The following is a 21024-nucleotide window of genomic DNA, read 5'->3' on the forward strand; positions in this document are numbered from 1 at the left end:
ATGTAATTTGTGTTGTGAGTTTTACAGTATATGGTTCTACACGTGTAATGTGAGATTGTACATATGTTTTGTGAGTTGTTGAGTTTGAATTTGTATATTACCAGTTGTGTTTTTGAATTTATCACTCCAGTTTTTGTACATCAGATGTTTTGGTGAATGTGAACCTTTTTTTTCTTTTCTTTTTTTTTTTTTAATTTCAAAAGGGATTTTTGTGAAAACATGAACACCACAGAAGAAAATGTTCTTAACTAAATACAGTATACTCTGATAAAATGCGGGATGTCATCACTTTTTTTGCTCACTTGGTTGTAGATCAAAGAAAACATCCTAAATGCAGCCCATCTCGTCTAGAAAGGGAATATAGGAACATGTTCTGGGGTGTTCATGTTTTTGAGTTTAAAGCACTTTATGTTTTCGTTTTCATTTAGCTCTTATTTTGTTTGACATTCTGTGGACTGGTTCAAAAGAGGTTTTTTTTAATTTTTTTTTTTTTTTTTTAAGAAAATAGCTGAATGGGAAATGCCAGAAAGATCAAACTGTGTTTGTATGTAAAGCAAATGTTGTGCCACAAGCCAGCTGTTTATAATGTAAATTATTTATTGAATAAAAGAAAATGTCTTGTTAATGAGTTGCCCTCTTGTCTCATTTGTCTCGCTGTGAGAGCATTTTTTGAAAATCACCATGTGTTTTCTCGCCTCAATTTGCTGTGTTTGAGTGCCCCCTGCTGTACAGATGTAGTGATGCATGTCAGCAGATGTTTGTGGTAAGACACCTCGACAATGATCCCAAAATTTGCTTTAATTGTAAAAAATCTTAGTAAGAAGCAAAACTTTGTTTTTGTTTTTTTAAGAAGAAGCTGAAAGTAACTTTTAGCAAATTCTAAGTGTGACTCTTCAGTGCAGACCAAATGTTATAAAATAAGGACTACAATCATGTCCTCCCTCAAGCACTGAATCAGCCAATAGCAAATCTGTCAAAGGTCCATAACAGCTTCATGCACACCATGTCATGATTAAGACTTTGTATCCAAGATTATATGCTTCAATAAAATGTAGCATGCAAGAGGAATGTGTATATAGAAGATAATTCCCCTATAATTATGTTGCCGTATCAATATGCTATTAGAGATATTATTCATAAACATCTTGAATTAGTTAAATTAAGATTTAGGCCTTTGTTTAGGTGAGAAACATCAGTGGAGGCCCTATAAAATGTATGTTTTTCAAATACATGCTTGTTTTTGTTTTTCTATAATGGAGAACTCAGGTCGACCTAAAGATGAAACATTTCCATAATATGTTCACTGGCAAGTTTATATATTTAGAAATTACAAATTAAACCTGTTTTTTTTAATTTGTCTTTCAAATTCTTGTTTTACAGCTCAGTTGATGATTATTGAAGTTTTTTTTAATGATTAATATAAATGTGAACATCAGAACGAATCCCATTTGATTGTATTCATGCTGAATCCATCATGTCGTGAACTTTTTGGAGTATTTGGACGGACCGGATCAACTCATCATACACTTCCAAAATATGGAAAGAGTGTGGCTGCTGCCGCTTCTCATCACTTCTAACTGACTCAGGAGACGTCTGGAGCTCTTAAATAAATTGGGAGTTGAGACTTTGGGACATTTATGAATGCCACTCTTATTAAGTGTACGAGTAACATTACATAACTGTTATAATTTTGACACATTATTATTTATACATACCTGAAATCTATTGACATCTTTGCTGAAGAGACAATACGTGGATGCAATCATAATGAAAATGCATTAATCATGAAGGTAAATAAAGTAGACAAACTTCCATTGTGTAACAAAGTTTATTACATATGTCCAAACATATGTACTGCACATTTCTCATGAAGAGTGGTTTTGTCACAAATATAAATTATTTAGACTTTCTTAAAGAACATATGATACAGGACCTGTAGCTTGCTTAACGTGGAAGAAAAGATGTGCTGGCTGTTCACTGTAACAGGTAGGGTTAAGTGCCCTGGACGAAAACACACATGATTTCTGTATATTCAGGTTTATATTTTGCCCTCAAATCATCAACTCTATTGGAAATCACAGAACGACATGATGATTTACCAGAATACATGGTCCCTTTCGCTGAATTATTATTTACTCATTCAGAGCCATTTCCTTAAAATTTGACTGTAATACTACACATCCTGCCTATGTTAGTCCCACCAGTACTGTCCATGAACCAATACACAGTATGATAATACACACATAAATAAGGCACAAATGGAGAAGCATAAAAAAAAAACTATTGAGGGCCAGAGCAGGACCAGATTTGGCACAGGAAAAGAGTGACCAAAGGTAATAAACGTAATGAAATGTCATCAGCAACTTCCCGATAACCCTTTAACAACCTACCAGCAACGGCACAACCGTCTGTGAATCAGAAAGATTGGCAAACCATAGATTAGGAAAGAAAAAGTTTTTACCACGTAGAATTTTCAGACATAATTGAGTACTTACATACAGCAGGTTGATAGATGGGTGAATAAATGAAACTACACTGAAGTACCATTTTTAACCATCATAATACTGAAAGGCAAAAATAAAGGAGAGTTCTGAGTCATAGTGTTATGAACCTTTGCACAAGTTGTTGCAATAAATACTGCGTACAGAGCTTCCGTTTCATTGGGCCTACTAAGAGGAAAGTGGTTAAAGTGAACAAAGCAGGAGGATTGCAATGATTTATATAGCTACACAATTACAGAAATAATGATCATTTGTACACATGAGAGACATGAATTTGTTAAAAACCTTTTCAAACTTTTTTTAGTCAAGTGTTTTGAGGAAACATACTGGCTTTGATTGATCATTCAAATTTGTAAAGAATCAAGCCGCCCTGTCACACCACATGGTGAATACTCCATGATTCAGTTCAGCTACATGTTCAAGATAAACATTTTGAAGGTGCAGATGATGAACACATTCTTTAGTTTTGAAATCTCCTAATGACATCTTTTGCAAGACTTAAAGCTAAACACAAAAAAAAAAAAATAATGTCCATGCTTCCTTTGGGAATAATCCCAATACCATTCAAAAAGGCCAAAACCTTCAGGCACTTTTAGGATTGAGATCAGTCATCAGTTCATGTATCCTAAACTCTCCGTAGATAATAGTCCATGGGACTAAGCATCCATCAGCGCTCCACTCAAGTCTTAGTCATGGTTGACTGATCGAGTCAATTCATTTAAATAAAGATGCTTTAGTTTGTTTTTGTTTTTTTTATCATCATGAAGATGACAGGAGGAAACAAACTTCTTCCTTCAGGGCACAAATCATTCACAGCCACTGTCACTGGGGGGGAAAGAGCAAAATAGTTTTGCTGGTAAAGAGGGTACAATGTTGCTTCCCTTTCCAACTGTGAGCTTATGATTGGCGAGTTCAGACTTGTCCATCAGCAGCTTCGACCCTGGACAAAACATCCAGATCAGTTTCTTAGCCAGCACCGGCATACTTTATGTTTTCCTGTTGTTCCAGTTAGGATCTGCCGCGGAGTTCGGCTCTGCGGGCCGCTCAGGTGGAGAGCGGGAGTCCTGGGGAGACTTCTGGGCCTGCGGGGAGCGAGGGTCCAGCAGCGGAGGAGGTTTGTCAGGGTGGAAGGGCCTGCTATAGTGCTCTGGCCCAGGTGGACCTGTTGGCCTGTGCTCTGGCATCCTCCTGAAGTCCTGAAGAGGGCCTTCTCTTCCCTGGTGGTAGTTGGGACGGAATTCATCAGAGCGTCTTCTTTTGGGGTCTGGATGCCTGAAATATAATTTATAGCATTTTTAACATAATAACATAATAGTTCCCTGATATTTAAACAGAAAACTAAATTACAAACATGTAAATCAGGTTTGAGTAACTCACCTGTCGTAATAGGGTCTATGACCCCTGTGGTCCCGGTCGTTGCTGTACTGCTCATATGGCCTTTTTCGAGGGGAGCTGTTGTTGCGGTAACTGCCTGAGCTTCGGTAGGAGTCTCCATGTGAACGTCGATCACCGTAGTGGTCCTTGTAGCGATCATACGTGTGATGTCGGTCTCCCTGCCATGACTGGTTGCTGTTACCTGGGTAATTGTATTTACGGTCCCGCTGCCAGTCTCCCCTATCTGTAATGAAACATGTACAAGCTGATATATGCAGTGCCATTATTGTGAAAGGAGTTTAACTTAACACAGTTCTGCCTCATTTCATAAGTAACTTCAATTAAAGGAATAGTTCAAAAATAAAAACTCATTCACTTTCCTGCCGAGAGTTAAATTGAGTCTATATGCTGCATGTGAAGCTGCAGCCAGGACACAGTTAGCTTAGCACAGCACAAATACTGGAAACGGGGGGAGCCTATGTCCAATGGTAACAAGATGTGCCTACCAGCATCCCTAAAGCTCACCAATGCTGCACTTTGTTCAGCGTTTCCTGTGCCCTAAACTAAAATAACCCTATCCGCACGTACCGTCATTGCCAAAGTGCCGCTTATTAGCCGCGTTGTACGGCTCTCTGTGGTGTCCGTGGGAGCCTGCCTGGTGAGACGCAGATTTGGAGGACGGCTGAGTACCCGTGGAATCTCGACTTGAACCGGAGGGCTCCGGTCTGAAAGATTTTACCCTCCCTGCAGGATCCTCCTTCTTCTTATGCTCCTTCTGGAAAATGTCACAGGATATTTTCAGTGTTGGTGATGTACAAAAGTGTTGACTTCCCAACACTTGACAAACTCTTGACAGCTAGGAATAGGAAAAAACTTGCCTCTTCCTCATGTGATCGCTTCTTCTGTGCCATTTTGTAAAGCTTGTGGAGCTTCCTGGCACCAAACTCCGTAAACTTGGACACAAATATCCAGAGGTTTCTGACACAAAAAAAAGGGACAAAAAATAATCATTAGCAGAGTTTAACAGGTGAGCACTGTGATTTATTTCACAAAGGATAATATCTAACCTTCTTACCTTCGCCATATTTTGACATGTTCGGGGTCACTGTAGGCTTTAAGGCACTCTGTGATTCGGTCTCCAATCTTCAGTAGGCATGTGCGAGTGTGCTGGAGCTGCTCCTGGTCAGACAGACCCTCGTCTGGTTTATCCAGCTGTTTCAGGGCCTTCTTCACCGGCCTCATACGCTCCTTACACTAGACACAAGCACACAATGACGATATTATTGTAATGCACTGTTTGTTAATAATAAGACGTACACAACACATTACTCACCAAACTCCACTGGCGAAATCTTTGCACGAGAATTAAAGAAGTAAACTCACAATACTGAAAGTCTCCTGGTCGAGTTCATCATCCTCCTTTCCTTCAATGGGAACGGGGTCAGACCCAGCCGTAATGTGAACTGGACCTTGAGTCTTCTTCCCTTTGGCTGCTTTAGCCTGAAAGACAAAAATAACCAGACATCAAGACAACTGACCCACAACCACCATTCATACCTTTAATAGCTTATTCACAGGATGAGGACAGACTGGCCGTGACTTTCTGGAGCATTTTAATGCTATAATGATGTGCAGCATTAAAAGAATATTCTGTTGTCCATCTACATTTGAAACACTCTGAGCAAAGCACATACGATAAGGTCATGAATACAGAAATACCTTTTCTTTTCTGGGCTTGCTACCCTTTTTTTCTTTGTCCCCGTCCTTCTCCTTTTTAGGAGTTCCCTGTTTTTCTTTGTTCTCTTTGTTATCCTTTTTCTTTTGTCTTTTCTTGGCGGGGGACTTCTCCGTTCCATCGTCCTGCTCAAACACCAGAAAAGATAATGTATGTTAAACAATATAACAGGAGGTTATACAACAACAGAGGATAAGGATTTAGCTGGTGGTGTGCACCCTAATCAAATGTGCTTATCTAAAAAATAAAACTGAGTTACACCTTTTTGTGAAGGTAAGTAATTACTCTGTAGAAACTCTACAAAGAGACCCAGCACATAAATACATAACCATCACATGTAGCTTAACTCGGCCTACACCCTACAGACCAGCAGGAGAAACCGCAGTGGTGATCTTAAGGCTGACCTTGACCTCGCCCTCCTCCGATGGGTTGTCGGACAGGCGGGGGGAGGAGATGTCGTTGCCCTGCTCATCCTTGAGAATCTTGTTCTCCTTTTTCACCCGAGGCTTCCTCTTCTTCACTTTGACCTTCAGAGGAAGAGACTGGATGAGCTGTGTGGGCGGTAGGTCGCTTTGCGCAGATCAAAGGCAAACTCCATGTGGTGAAAAGTATGGATGAGTTACTCAGTGATTAATAGCATCATACCTCCTCCCCTGCTTTAGACAGGTCCGTGCTGTCTTGTTCTTTTTTCAGCAGCTTGAGAAGATACTCGGCTCTCGCCTGCAACTGCTTGCCCTGAGGCTTCTTGCTTGGATCGTCTGGGAGAATCTGCACAGAGGGAAGTAAACATTAGGCTGCTTCCTTCATCCTCTGATGCATGATTAAGAGAGGTACTGGTTATGGTATATGTGCTACTGAAGACAAATAGGGAAATATGACTGCATTCTCAACTTTGACCTTTGAACGTTTTGAGCAGATTTGCTTGTAAAGGTATTTATCAAAGCTTTTACAATATCTAAACAGGCATACAATACATGCACTCATTCAAACGAAGTGCATGCTCATGTTTTTATATTTAGCTTTTCCTTCACTTTTCCTCTTTATATAAAGAACCATCTCCAACTTAAAGGGTAGAAATTAGACACTTGCCTTATCAGCGAGTTTGAGGTCAGGATCCGTCTTGATCAAATCCCAGTTGCCAAAGCCGTGCTCATAGATACCAAGCAAGAGCTGAATGTCATCCTGCAGATCCCAGTCTACATCAAAGTGGGCTACCTTGACCCTGCATGTCAGCTGGAACCTGTGGGAAACAGAGACTTGTCAAATTGAATCTGCAACACAGATGCACTTCTCTAAACATCTCATCATGAAAGCCTTTGCACTCTTACTTATTTCTCTCAGCAGGATCGGCGGGCACTACTTTGTGCAGAGGCTCAAACTCTTCCTCGTGCTGGATGATGGTCTTGGCGTTGACCTGCACTCCTGAGATCTTGATGTTTATTCCTCTCCGTTTCCCAGGACCTTTGGCTGGAAAAATAACCAAATCATTTGCATCATTTTTAAAGGACTGGAAAATGCTATAATTTCAAAGACCTCTAAACAAGTAAAAACCAACATACCTTCCACTGGGTTCTCCTTCAGGTGTTCCTCATGCTCCTGCACTGCAGCCACACAACTAGTATGAATCAGTTCACCAAGTCTCTTCAGGTCTGCTATGGATTTGTCAACCAGCTCAGAGTCTCGGGCGATGGCCTCCAACCTAGATACAGAAAAGAGCACTTGACTGCGTGGCTTGTCAGACAACTCAATTGCTCATACTTAACCAATCAAATGATGTAGACATATGTTTATTATTAGTTAACAATATGCTTACCTTTCAAGTGGAGATCCAAATTTCTTGTATGCCTTAATGAACCTGTTAATGATATCATGAATACATTTTAATTGTGTTCATGAAAGGAAACTAAAAAATGCAACAGAGATAAAAACAGAAAAAACTGCTCACTAACTATTTTTACCTGCGTATCTCTGCATCAGTGAAACCCTCCACGTTGTTCTTGCGGGCTCTGGGTCTGCCCCTCTTCTTTGGCTTCTTGTCGTCATCACTGTCATCAGTCTCGCTCTCAGAGCCCGAGGAGCGATGCTTCAGCTTGGAGCCCGCATCACTATCGCTGTCATTGGCCTGAGCCTGGAAGACAGAGGAACCAGAGCGACACACCTTATGACCTGATTCAAATGCTGAGAAGTTGCTGGAAAATAGGAAGCAGTTTAAAGTAGGTTTCTGAGATGTGAACATACAAGTTAAAAAACAGGGTTGAGAGAGAACCCAAGAGCTACCAGTGCTGCAAGTGGGCAAACAACATGTTTCCGTTCTCCAATAAACCAGTGAATTCTCCACTTACCCTCTTGTTGGAGCTTCTGCTTCTGGGCAGCATGAAGATGTCCTCCATCTCCCGCTGCTTCTCCTCCTCCTCAATTTTGCGTCGCTGCTCTTCAGGGATGATATCATCCCATTCCCGTATGGGCCTCCCCTCAAACTCTGTAGTGGTCTCTTCCATGCTGGAGAAATTGGCTACCTGCAGCAACAAGCAGAGAGGAGAAAATAAGAATTAGGAGTTGAAAGGGAGGGAGGCCTGACATTGACGTGACATGATTTCAGATCGGGGTCTAAGGGTAGCTGTTTAGATACTTCACAATAATGCAACAGTACAAAACAGTAACCCAAGTTGCAGGTACCTTAAACTGAGATAGAAGTTCATCTGTAGCACTTGAACCCTGGTCACTTTCTCTTGTTTCAGCCAACCTCAGGATCTCGTCAATATCCATCTCCTGCAGAAACAAAGACATCCTGATTCAATTTTACAAATATGTAACACAAACATTTTGTAATGCACAGAAGATCATCAGTCTGTGTAATACCTGTGGTTCAGACTCCTCTCCTTCCGCCTCTTTGAAAAGCTCCTCTGCACCAAACTTGAGGATGGCAGTGAGTTCTTCTTTATTGAATGGGTTTGAACTGTAAAAAAAAAAAAAGTTTCAGTATCTCAATATTAAACAGAATCAATCCTGAAAAACCTGTAACTCATTTCTGACGTCTTACTTTGTGTTTCCTGAGTTGCTGTCCAGTACAGTTCGTCCAGTGGTGTCCATTCTCTGAATGACAAGATGGTCCAAAACCATCTTCTTCTTTGCCCTCTCAATGATGTCCTCCTCCACTGTTCCTTTGGTGACCAGTCGATAAATATTCACCTATGACAGGGAAGCATGGATATAATTTACTTACTGACAATACAATAATCTTACCAACTGTCTAAGAGTGAGCGTCATCAGTTTGAGCCGTGGATTACCTGTTTCTTCTGACCGATCCTGTGAGCCCTGGCTTGTGCCTGCAGGTCGTTTTGAGGGTTCCAGTCAGAGTCGAAGATGACTACAGTGTCTGCTGAGGCCAAGTTTATCCCTAAACCTCCAGCTCTGGTGGACAACAGGAAGCAGAAGTCCTAGAAAACAGATGAAACTGTTAATACAGATCTCATCAAGCAATGCAGTTCAACACACACCAAAATTTGTAAATATGTCTTGCGTTATGAATAATAAAAACAAAATAATTTACAACAACCTCTGCCTTTCTTTCAAGTAATCATGAATATTTGATCCTTTTTGCACCATTTTTCAAATATATCTTAAAAAAAGTAGCAAAAAACAAGCACAAAATGTACCATGTTTGTTTAAAACAGACATCATCCCAATTAGATTTTGTCGAGACTGCTTTCTAAAAAATGTGGTGTAACGTTTGACAATAAATATATTATGAATAAAAACTGAAAGATCTTATTTACTGCAGCTTAATTAGAAATTGAATGCCACATTAGGTTTTCACACTTGGAATCTCCCTGTCTGTCAGTTAGTAGCATTAAGTTATTAGTATACACACACACCTCTGAGCCTTCTGCATTGAAGTGGTCAAGTGCTTGCTTTCGGATTTCTCCCTTTATGGAACCGTCCAGCCGCTGCAAAGGAGAGAGACAAACAGAGAGAGTTGACCTTTGAAGATTTCCCGGGCAGCCATCTGCTATAACCTTGGCATCACTTTGCTTTACATGCCATTATACCCGGTCTTTATGCTCAGATTGATCACAACAGTCCACTCCAAAGACTAAGCTGGCAAAAACAAACAGAGTCGAGCGAGTTCTGTTGGTCTTCTGAACAAAATAACTTGATATAAATAACCACATGAGCTCTCAGCCTGGCGGAGCATGTGTGCAACAACACTGACATCCGATCCTCATCAGAGTCTAACCAACCCAACACAACCGCCCCCAAAAACCCATCACTGGAGACACCAATGAAGACATCTGTAAAAAACTGAAGTCAGCCTACATAAACTGTCAGTCGAGAGACAGTTTCTGGAGATACTGATGATGCACGCTCAGCGCATGACCTGCTGCTACGTCACAGTCTGTCATGTCTGCTGTTGGACTGGCTGTGAAAACAACAAATCTCCCTCTTCCCTCTGGGAAAATAAAATCTAAATCTAATCAGATGGTTATACTTTTTGGAAAATGTTAGTGGAACCCATTAACACTTACAGGGTGACAGCACTATATGAATATCAAAATTAAAAACAGATAATAATAAAAGTTTTTATATGTTCTAAAAACACTTTGTTTTAGAGGAAACTAAAACAGACATTTGTCCCTTTGATCTATGAAAAGTTACTGCACCCCTGCCTACCTTTGAGTAACCAGTAACTCATATCAGGTGGAACTAGTTGATTCAATCTACAGCATCGCTCAGAATAACTACAACGCCATACAGTGGAGCTGAATTGAACTAAGGTCCTGAGGAGTGCAGAAATGTAGAATGCAGTCATGAAAATGTACAAATCTTTACCTGGAATGGGTAGCGATTCTTGGCGAGGTATTCAGCCAGAATGTCCAACATCCTGACCATCTGGGAGAAGATCAGGACTCGGTTGCCTCTTTCTCTGAGTCTGGTCAGCAGCTTGTCCAGCAGCACCAGCTTCCCGCTGCCCCTAACTAGACTCTAAAACATACAAAGGTCGAATGTGAATGCTCAAATTCAGGATTCAAGATTAAGCAGCACTGAGCCTTCTGTTGGAATTGTCATGTTTTCATCTTTGTTATGTCGCAGCTGGTTTCCTTTGCAGAACAGCGATATCCTGAGGTGCTGCTGGGAGCTAAAGGAGGGCTCATAAGGAGACATACCTGCAGGTGTTCCTGTTGTGTTTCGGTCTCTCCATCCTCTGGCTGTTTAATGAGGAAACTATGGTTGCAGCACTTTTTAAGCTCCATAACGATGTTCAGGAAGCCGGAGGAGCTGCCTCGGGTGCCTTTGGAAAGAGCTTTGTAATTCCTCGTTAAAATCCACCTGGAAATATTGAGGAACAAAGCAAGCTAATGGAGAGGAGAAATGCAGCTACTGTACACGCAGTTTGTGTGAAAGAGATATACTAAAAATGTTACAAAAGACAGAAATAAAATCGTACTTGTAAAATTGTTTCTGCTGTGCAGTCATGTCTACACGAAGGATCTGTTCCACCTTGGCCGGGAGAGATTTTTCCACATCTTTCTTGACACGTCGCAGAAGGAAGGGCTCAAGGACTTTGTGAAGACTCTGATAACCATTATCCCTTCCTTTCCCGTGTTCATCCTCAAAATCCTCCCAGGAATCAAACCTGCAGTGCACAACAGAGATAACAAATGTCACTCACCTCTGGCTGGAATTCAAAACTGACGGCTTTTTCCCTGCTTTTGTTTGGCATCATATAGACGGCTAAACCAGGACGTACTTGTCAGGCATGAGGAAGTGCAACAGTGACCAGAGCTCTTTGAGAGAGTTCTGCAGCGGAGTGCCTGTAATGAGGAGTCTGTGGTTGGACCTGAACTCCATTAATGTTTTATACAGCAGGGAGTCGTCATTCTTCAGCCTGTGAGCTTCATCGACACCCAGGAACGCCCAGTTGATGTTCCCAAGCACCCCCTGGAGACAAATGTTAAGTCCTGGTAAACCAAAGCAATCGATTCTCTTCATGTACAGACATACTGAATAATAAAAATATAAACACAATCTGATGCTAATCGTTGCACCTACCTTGTCTTTAAGTAGAATTTCATAAGTGGTTAATAGTGCATTGAAACGGATTCTTTTAGTTTGATGGTTCACCCACTCGTAGTCTCGGATCTACACAAATCAGAAGCAACAACATGAGTTTATGTAACCATGGAGATACCACCAGGCAGTGAGAGAAAAACTCTGCAGACTCAAACCTACCGTTTTCCTGCTCATGACGTCACCAAGATAGACTACCACATTCATGTCCGGGGCCCAGGTGTCAAACTCCCTCTGCCAGGAAGTGAGCGTGGACAGAGGCACCACCAGTATGAAGGGCCCGTACAGCTGATGCTGGTGAAACAGGTAAGACAGGAAGGAGATGGTCTGGATGGTCTTTCCAAGCCCCATCTCATCAGCGAGGATAACACTATTGCACCTGAGAACAAGAAAAATGCATGTTTTTTTAAAAAAAGCCCATATTTTTTTTCCAAATGTGGTCATCCAAAACCAACACAAATTATTATATTTATCTACACAGTACCTGCACCAGGAGTGTGCCAACCAGTTCAACCCGTCCAGCTGATAATCTCTCAGCTGAAGGTTGTCATCTCCAATATATGATGGTTGTTTCTTCAGAGCAACAAACCTGGGTCTTTGCTTTAACACCTGAAAAGACAGTTAGAAACACAATTTGAAATATTTTTCAACAATATCAAATAAAAGGGAAGCAGACCATTAAGACAACTTTAGGTCATTCCAATTTGACTCTCACCTTGCAGTCTTTAGAGGGGACGGTTTTGCAGGAGTTTCGGTTCATGAAGCCGTCAATGCAGTGCTGAAACTTCTTCCTAACCAAAGCTCCATCTTCCCAGCTGCACTCTGAATAGGGTAAGCCCATCCACTTGCATAGATACTCTGGCTCATTGGAGGATGGTGTCTTGTGACTATGAGCTGTTTAAAAAGCAGACACATTATTAGACAAACGAAAAGGCAGCCAACAGAATGTAACAGTGATGGTGAGAAGTTAGAAAGGGAACTCACAGGGGAAGTCAGAGGTTCCTGGTGTCTTTCCTGTTTTTGTTGCTGTAAAAAATAAAAGTCCTTTTAGTACAACGTAAGTGTATGTTTTAAAAAAAAATGATCTGCAGCACTACCAGACAAGAGAAAACACATTTGATAATGAATTCTTACCAATAACACGCTCCACAAACTGAAACTGCTTGCTCAAGTCAGCAGTGAGCTCCTGTTGGCAGTTATGAAATTCGATATCCTCAGGGGACGCCTTCCTCAACCTACAAACAAGGACGGAATAAACTGTGAAAATTCCTGAAAGATGCACATTTGCTAATAAAATGTTAATGGGGGAGACAAAAGATTTTCACCATGAACTGAGCTCTTCGTGTTTCCTTTTGTAGTTGTCCAGTTTCTTCAGGCCCTTGACCTTCTGCAGCGTCAGAGAGTCCATGCTCTCCCACGTGTTGTGGATGTAAGACCACCCCTTCCACTTGATCAGATAATGACTCTCCCCTTCATCGTTCTCGGGGTCAAAGCCTTCACACGGGTCCCCATTTTCCTCCACAGCGTACCCAGTAGTGGAAGCCCCAGTGGCTAGAAGAAGAGGAAAAACAAAACAACTTTTAGAATATTTTGATGAGAAACGTGGTTTTCAAAATAGTAGGACACAAGTGAAAATGCATCACCTCCTTTTTTGCCTATCCTGGTGTCCATAACCCTCTCGATGGTCTCACTGTCATCATCCTGCTGCTCCTCGCCTGCGTCCCCTGTCATTTCAATCAAGTCATCGGAGTCTGTTTCAAAGTCATGTTGGTCTTCTTTATAACTGTAACACAACAGAACAGGAGGTAAAGGATGAAGTGGATACAGATTTTAAAAAGGAAAACATACTAAACTAAATGTCCCTAAAAAGTCAATACAAAGGGAAACTTGTACTGCCAATAAATCAAAATCCCTGCGAAGGAAAAACACTTTGGGTTCAGAAATGCACCTTTTGACTTTTGTTGCACCCCTTCTTCGAGTCTGTCTCTTCGGAGTGTCTTCTTCATCGTCGTCATCATCGTCTTCTTCTTCATCGTCGTCGTCTTCCTCAGCAGACGACTCCTGCTTCCTGGACTTCCTTCCTTTTTGAGACAGCTGCTTTTTGGCTGTTGATGATTTGGTCTGAGGTCTGTAAAACACACAGTTAAGCGAACAAACTACTTAGAGATAAAAGGAACCAACCTCCTGGATCAGTCGCAGTGATTTTGGTCTCTGACCGATTGACAAACTGCCAACATGCCACATTTTATTTACTATTATTACTACATATTTGGATCATGTTTTATGATTGTTATGACTAGATTAAATTACAGTTTATAGATGTTATATTTTAGACTGAATTTTAAGAACATCAGGCCTCAGCAATCAGGTTTAATCTTCACACCAAAGTAAAAGGAAACACAATGTGGAATGATTTGGAGATGACCAGTGGGTAGCTGTCTGATGGCCAGGCTTCGCTACACTCTTACCTTCTAGCAGGAAGTCGTCTGGATCTAACTTTTTTCTCTTCCTGCTCACTGTCTGTATTGTCGGAAGCCTCTTCCTCCTCCTCCTCCTCTTCATCATCATCATCATCATCATTTGAGTCATCATCTTTCCAGATATTTCTTACAACAAAGAAATACCACAAGTTCACCCTCAAGGCCCATCACTGCTATAACCAATTTTAATTTCATGAAATACTGGCCCATAGGGTGTTCACCACAACCCAATTGGATCAGGGATAAGCCGCTGATCTGACCAATCAAATTTGATGCAGATGTAGAACATCACCTGGCTGACTAAGACTAACTGAGCCCATTTGGAGCAAACAGATACCCATTTACAAACAAGCTTAAAATGATAAGAATCACAATATGAACACAGAGTGGCAACACAAAGACAAAAAACAGACATGAACTGTGCAAAACTACTGTGTGGATTGTTGTTAAACAACAAAATTCTTGCTGACAAGAGTTCAGTGTCTCAACATGGCAGGATTGAAAGACTATGGTGCTGTACTATCAAATTAACTATAAGTAAATTAAATAATAACACTACAAATCCCCAAATATGTTCACAATCTTCATACTTACTCCTTTTTCTTAGCTCTCTGTGTTTTTCTCTTGGGACTTTCACTCTCTGAGTCACTGCTACCCTGTAAATACAGTCAGCGCAGCAGAAACACATTTCAGTAACACCTCTTTATAACTTCCACTAGATGGCGCAAGCGGCTTGTTTAGTGCTGATGTCAGTAGAGGTAATTGTGCAGAGCCGGGCCATGCCGCATATTAGTATTGTTTGATTTTATTAAGCTTTCATTCACATCTGCTTACCCCTGCTCCAATATTTAAACGAGCCGGCTCCTGTCTGCTACGATTTGACCTCCTGACCCCATACACATCTGGATGTTCATCCCACATCTGTAAACAAGAGAGCAGCTACTATCAGAGAGCCTCTGACTCACTATACAAATATAACACGCCTCAATTCCTTTCTACATTGTGATATTTTACATACTAGGGGAAAAAAAACCAGCAAATACTCGCAATTGAGAAGCTATAATAATATATATATATATATATATATATATATATATATATATATATATAATGAAATTGGTAATCAATTGTCAAGACAGTTGCTGATTATATTTGTTAGTCCCGTAATCGATTCTTCAAACTAATTGCTTCAACTCATATGGGCTGTATACTAGTTGTCAATCAGAAGCCAATCAAAATTGCAACTTTGGAAGGCCAAAGCACCTGTTTTTATAAAGATGTAATGCTGATTTTTTGTTTTCCTAGATGTTTCTGTAGGTATCTTACCACCACCTGCAGTTTACTAACTGAGTAGTGCCTCCATTTCCTTTGTGCATTGCATTGTGGGATAATAGTGTACGCCAACAGCGCATTTAAGTCAAGTGTTTTCTAGAATGCATACTTAGTATTTTGAGTTTACTTTTCCAACGTGAACACACTACATACTCAAACCCTGCTTAGAATTAGGAGGCAGTATGGACCTGGGACACAGCTGTAGTCTAACATAGACAAAACTACAATATGGCTGAAGTAAAACTTTAACTTCGGTTGCAATTACAACTGTCCTGCATGTCAAACCTTCATTTTCACGTTAAGAGTCAAACAAAGTTAACTCCATTATTAGAGGACAGGAACCTTAATGTGCTTTAGATAGAGAGAGACTTCTGTACTTCTCTAAAGCTCAGTGGCCTTTACCTTCTTCACATCTGCCAGACGCTCCTTCTTTCTTACTGGCTTGTCTTTGACTTCTGCTGTGGTTTGTCGTGATTTGGACTCTGCAGACTCGCTCTCTGACTCTGAGTGACTCTCAGACTCTGAGGAGCTGTTTGACTCGGAGTTGTGGGATCTCCTCCTCTCACTGCCATGCTCGCTCTCTGACTGACTTCCCGACTCCGACGCAGAGCGGTTGGATTCTTCTGATGCCGAATTGCTACAGGAACAGGAACATTCTTTTGATTTCGCAGGGAATGTGTATTGCTTACATAATTCTGTACACCCAACAACAACAACAAAAAATGTGAGTAGACAAGATAGTGGCAGCAACTTAAAAATGTCTTAAAATTCAAACTCAAAGAGCACACACTCACTAGGACATGGAGAAACTGCAAGAGCTTGATGGCCGAGTGGAAACAGAAACCTCATTACATCATGCAGCATGTTCCTTACTCAGCTAACAGTCTTATAATATCCTCATTCTCTCTAAGGAACACAAATCCTCTTAATAGTCATTTTGAAAAGCCTAAGATGTGCTTTCACCACTAAAGTTAAAACTGAGCTAAACTGTCATTTAACATGTATTAAAATCCTCTCTGCTAACCTGCAATTACTTGTGACATACAGTGTAAGTAGAGCAGTAATATAATAAGAAAATATTACAATGTCCATAATTACTTGTGTGAAAAAAGTATCCAAAGAATAAAGATTAAAAATAAATGAACGTCAACAGTAAAATTGCATATGTACTCCCACTATTAGTAGCCTCACTCATATCCTTATTAACCCTGATAGTACTTGTGAAGAAACAAGAATCTAAAGATTGATTTAAAAATGTGGAACAATGAGTCCAGAGAATATGCAACTGGTTCCTATCCTTTTTATCTTACGGCTCCTTAAATTGAAGCATTGTCTACTTGTGACCCCTCATCACAGGCTATGGCTGTAGTTGAACACGAGTTGTGAGCAGTTTAACAAAACTGTGATTTTTTGGTCATCTCAGATTGTTTAATTTGAAGGATTTTTAGAGGCCTGAAGAGCAAATGTCAGGAAAAAAACAATTGTGAACAGAAATGTTTCTTTAAAAAAAAAACCCAACATTTTATGACCCCTCTGACTTGGGTCTCCTTGGGTCCAAACCCCCTGGCCACTGGCACACCATGTACTTTATTCAGAATAAAATGCCACATAACTCAGTGTCACCGCATTCAAGGAGCTTTAAATATTTTGGGCCCCCCTTGAAAACAAGATGGTCCATGTCAAGGGGCATATCCCCATGCAATCAAGTTCAAATTTTATACAAATGTATAAATAAAATAATCACAACAGACCTCAGCAGCTATTTTGAGATGACAGCACATTGATGTGATGGGGGTCATCATTGGATACAATATCTAGCTTTCTCTGTGTGCAGTACCTTGTCTCAACACATGGGGGCGCTACAACTATTCAGAATAAATCTCCAGGAAACACTGCCTTACATGCATCGCTCTGCAGACACATGGGTATGTGTCTTACAAAGGCTGAAATTATTCATGTACAGGCTTATTTCATCTATTGGGTGTTTTTAGAGCAACAACACTCCTATTTTGAAGTTTGAAATGATTTGTATTTACCTTATTAAATGTGTAAAGAATGAACATGTCTGCTATGTATAATACCATGGGAATAATACTGACGGGGAACATTAATTAATTGGTTGGAACTGAATAATTACAATCTAACTGGAGTAAAAATAAGTATAATGACTCTGTTAACAGATTTTACAGCCTGTAACATGAGAAGCTTCAATGACCAAACTCGGAAGTGCATGGCTCCTTCCGCTTTAAGTGAGGTCAAAAGTGGGTGGGACATGGTAATTATCTCAAATTATTATTATTGGCTGGCGTGTTGCTAGGTGAAAGTCTAGCCTATAGCAGCGCAGCGTGTGCAGGCTTTCCAAGGTCTGAACTCTTCCTGTTCCTCCTCCATGTAGTTCTGAACTGAGTTTTAATACAGATAAGTGAGCAAGCTGGGCACACAAAGCAAGGGCCATTTTGTGACTCAGAAGAGCATGTATATAGTACTTCAGTAAGATATGGTGTTACTTAAAATCACCAGGTTTTCTGTTGCCCATTCTGCTGCTCTGCATGTCCACAGTGCTCATCAGTATGAAAAAGTTAAGCTGTCATCAGTAGCAGAGGACATATTTCACTCACATCTGAAAATACTAAAATGGCTGCCACAAAAATCACACAGAAAAACTACAAGTGTGATGTAACCTGCTGCAGTGTACAGTCAGTAAAATGCTGAGGGTGATTACCTGCATTTAGCATCCAAACTTCTCTGCGTCTTTATCTAAAAACACAACAGTCTATTGAGATCAGGCTGCATTATTTGTTGTGAAAACATGGCAGCAATTCTAATACTAAGAACTTATGTTGGGCCACAGCATTTATGCAATAAATACAAACATCTTTTTTAAAAACTAATGGCTAGCCACTGGTGTTGTTTCTGAATTCCTGCATTGTCCTGACACCATGCAAATGACCTGATATTAGTTTTAAAAACCATCTTTATTGATCAAAATAGAATGCTGTTTCCACTCAGTTTGATATTTGTTGATTCAGATACCTGAGGATGATAGATACACACTTGAAAATATTTACCATCTTTATAAAAAGAAAAAGCAGACAGTACTGTAAAAAGAAAACTCATATTGAAGTGTCTCTCAGCAAGAGGCCTTTAAATATACTCTGCCTCACAAAAACACATTGCTTTGCTGTAACATTCACAGGCATTGGACATGTTCAAAACAGATGCTGCAAGTAACACATATATATACCTCCATATAGCCAATATTAATGAATACACAAAGTGCCTTTTAAAAGTATCCAATACTTAAAACTGACAGTAAGTTTAAGGATAAAATATCTTGCTTGATAAGTGAAAGCAATCATTCAATAACTAATAATAAACAATCATTGTGTTTCAAGAGAAATGTTTGAATTGAAACCATCCTTAGCAATAAGGCCCCCAAACAGAAAGTAAAAACAACCTTCTCCTGAAAGCAAAGGAAGGAGGTTAAAAGGGTATATGTTACATAAGCATGTGAACACTGGCATAATGTCATAATAGTTAAAGTATTTTTAAGTTTTCCAATCCATCTAAAACCGAGACAAAATTATTTACAAGGTATTAAACTCTTTGGGATGATGGACCTTAATGGGTAGAAATAAAAGAAAAAGCAAACTTGGATTTCCTCAAACTCTATAACTTGGTCAAAACTATTTGTAAAAAGGTCCAGAAAAAAAGAGTTACAGAATAATATAAAAATGAAAATTGTAGCCAAATGCAAGCTGTGTTCAAGTCAAATAACTAACCACAAAGTACGTTAAATATGTATATAACCCGTTAAAAAGACGGGATATATTTTGACCATAAGTAACACCAAAGCAATACATTGTTTCTGCAATAAATAAAAAACAAACAACGTTGATAAAATGGTGCAATGCAGTACCAACTAGTAAGACAAGGTCATATTATTTTGTAGCCATAGGACATCAAACATTTGTGACAAATCATTTGCAACATAATACAGGACAAATGAGTTTTCCTGTGGTCTAACACATACATCTTGGGGGCAATGAGCTCTTAACACAGGCCTGAAACCTCAGTATTGAGTGTAAGAAATGGTAGGAAAATCAGGGTGTGGCTATTAAACAATAGCAAGGTCATTCATGACAGGGGTGCACTTCAACAAAACCACGTCGCAAATGTATACACAGGTGATCGACCATGCTTGACAAGGTAAACAATCAAGGCATATATGAAAAAGGTAAAAAAGTGTAAGGATCATACCTTGATGCATTGCTTTGGGTCGATCCTTCATCCTCTTGTTTTTTACTTTTATTCTTCATCATCGTATTATCCTGAAAATCTTTTGATAGGATGTTCTTTTGTCCTGGTATTTACTGTCAAAAAGTTAGAGGAAGCATGAACTATCATACAAGTCCCACAAGACTGCTTTTGCTCAGGTGGCAGTTAAAACCCAGGCGGTGCGACACGAGTTATGAAAAAGGCATTAAATCGAAAGATTTGAGGATCATTATTTACATCGCTAATTTAGATATAGCGAAGACGAATGACAGGTGCTGATACAATAAGCTAAATATCCAACTTGTGTCTTTCAAAATAGTCCACGGATCAAGCCGCATGCAATTAATTCTAACTGCGTCATCACATGAAGGATTAGAAAAATAAGATTTAAGGTTGAGAAAATCAGTAAATTATGCACTACACAATGTAAACAGACCAATTCAATGTGAAGAAAGGTGGTAACCTATAAATGAACTATTAGATTCACGTTCGCTCTATCAGAGGCTTTTCTCCGACTCGAATAAAAATAACAAACTGTGAAACATTATAACTTAACAATAAATTACAAATAAAGAGCCTCGTTTCAAAAAGCTCGTAGGCCTTCAAAGTCTTCATCTAGTGTCAGACTCAGAGCGACAGAGGCGAGCAGCACACTAAAAATGGAGGCGCGCCATGGCTGCCAGAGCCCAGTATGGAAAACAACGACAAGCACTCCCCCAGCACAGACGGCTCATTCGGCTCGAAAAATCAGCCCAAAAACCACACAAAACGCATATATTCCCGTTAAAACGCCGATCGTACGATCAAAGCCCTTGAATTTTTATCGTAATCAAGCGGTTTGGGTCGAAAAAAGGCAAGAGAAAAGGTCTGACGAAAGCCCATGGCACCCTTCCCAAGGCTCAGCCGCCATCTAGAGCTCCTTCCTAGCTCTGAAAGCTTTGCCTTTGATTGACGTTATTTCCATTTACACCACACTCAGGTGATGGTTAAGTCCCACCCCTTTTATTATGTTTAAAATTTGCTTTTATAAAAACTTACATATGTTTTCAGCACCAGGACACAAGCTTAAAGTTGAAACCCTTCTTCTCACTTCATAAAAGGTAAGATTACTGAGAGGCTGTAAAAGTGTATAATTATTTTTGCACCAATTACATCACTTCCTGCTCAGACAGGAAGAAGGACAACCAGGAGCCATTTTAGAGAGCATTTGGAAACCATTTCTGTTTAGACCAAAACCCTTTTAACTGCTTTCAAT

The 21024-nt window shown here is 40.1% G+C and overlaps 1 protein-coding gene across 2 annotated transcripts; it reads right to left on the reverse strand.

Moving 5' to 3' along the window:
* Positions 1 to 1809: 1809 nt before the first annotated feature.
* On the reverse strand, positions 1810 to 20079 carry chd2 (chromodomain helicase DNA binding protein 2). Of its 2 annotated transcripts, XM_070907124.1 has the most exons (38): positions 19752 to 20079; positions 15894 to 16128; positions 14994 to 15080; positions 14754 to 14815; positions 14148 to 14285; positions 13628 to 13807; positions 13323 to 13462; positions 13005 to 13230; positions 12814 to 12914; positions 12664 to 12705; positions 12395 to 12573; positions 12164 to 12288; positions 11842 to 12058; positions 11662 to 11751; positions 11360 to 11550; positions 11057 to 11245; positions 10776 to 10938; positions 10441 to 10593; positions 9486 to 9557; positions 8898 to 9047; positions 8651 to 8799; positions 8470 to 8566; positions 8287 to 8379; positions 7953 to 8126; positions 7569 to 7738; positions 7424 to 7465; positions 7170 to 7309; positions 6939 to 7077; positions 6700 to 6850; positions 6256 to 6378; positions 6015 to 6137; positions 5595 to 5735; positions 5259 to 5375; positions 4951 to 5129; positions 4754 to 4853; positions 4464 to 4650; positions 3879 to 4119; positions 1810 to 3773 (listed from the first exon to the last, which is right to left on the reverse strand). In XM_070907124.1, the coding sequence occupies exons 1-38, from the start codon at positions 19811 to 19813 to the stop codon at positions 3488 to 3490; spliced, it is 5454 nt and encodes a 1817-aa protein (XP_070763225.1). In that variant the 5' UTR covers positions 19814 to 20079; the 3' UTR covers positions 1810 to 3487. The 2 variants fall into 2 exon arrangements, with proteins under 2 accessions (XP_070763225.1, XP_070763226.1); XM_070907125.1 differs by lacking the exon at positions 12664 to 12705.
* Between the last annotated feature and the right edge of the window lie 945 nt (positions 20080 to 21024).

This window comes from Enoplosus armatus, chromosome 6 (genome assembly GCF_043641665.1).
Source record: "Enoplosus armatus isolate fEnoArm2 chromosome 6, fEnoArm2.hap1, whole genome shotgun sequence".
In the NCBI taxonomy this organism is placed as follows: domain Eukaryota; kingdom Metazoa; phylum Chordata; class Actinopteri; order Centrarchiformes; family Enoplosidae; genus Enoplosus; species Enoplosus armatus.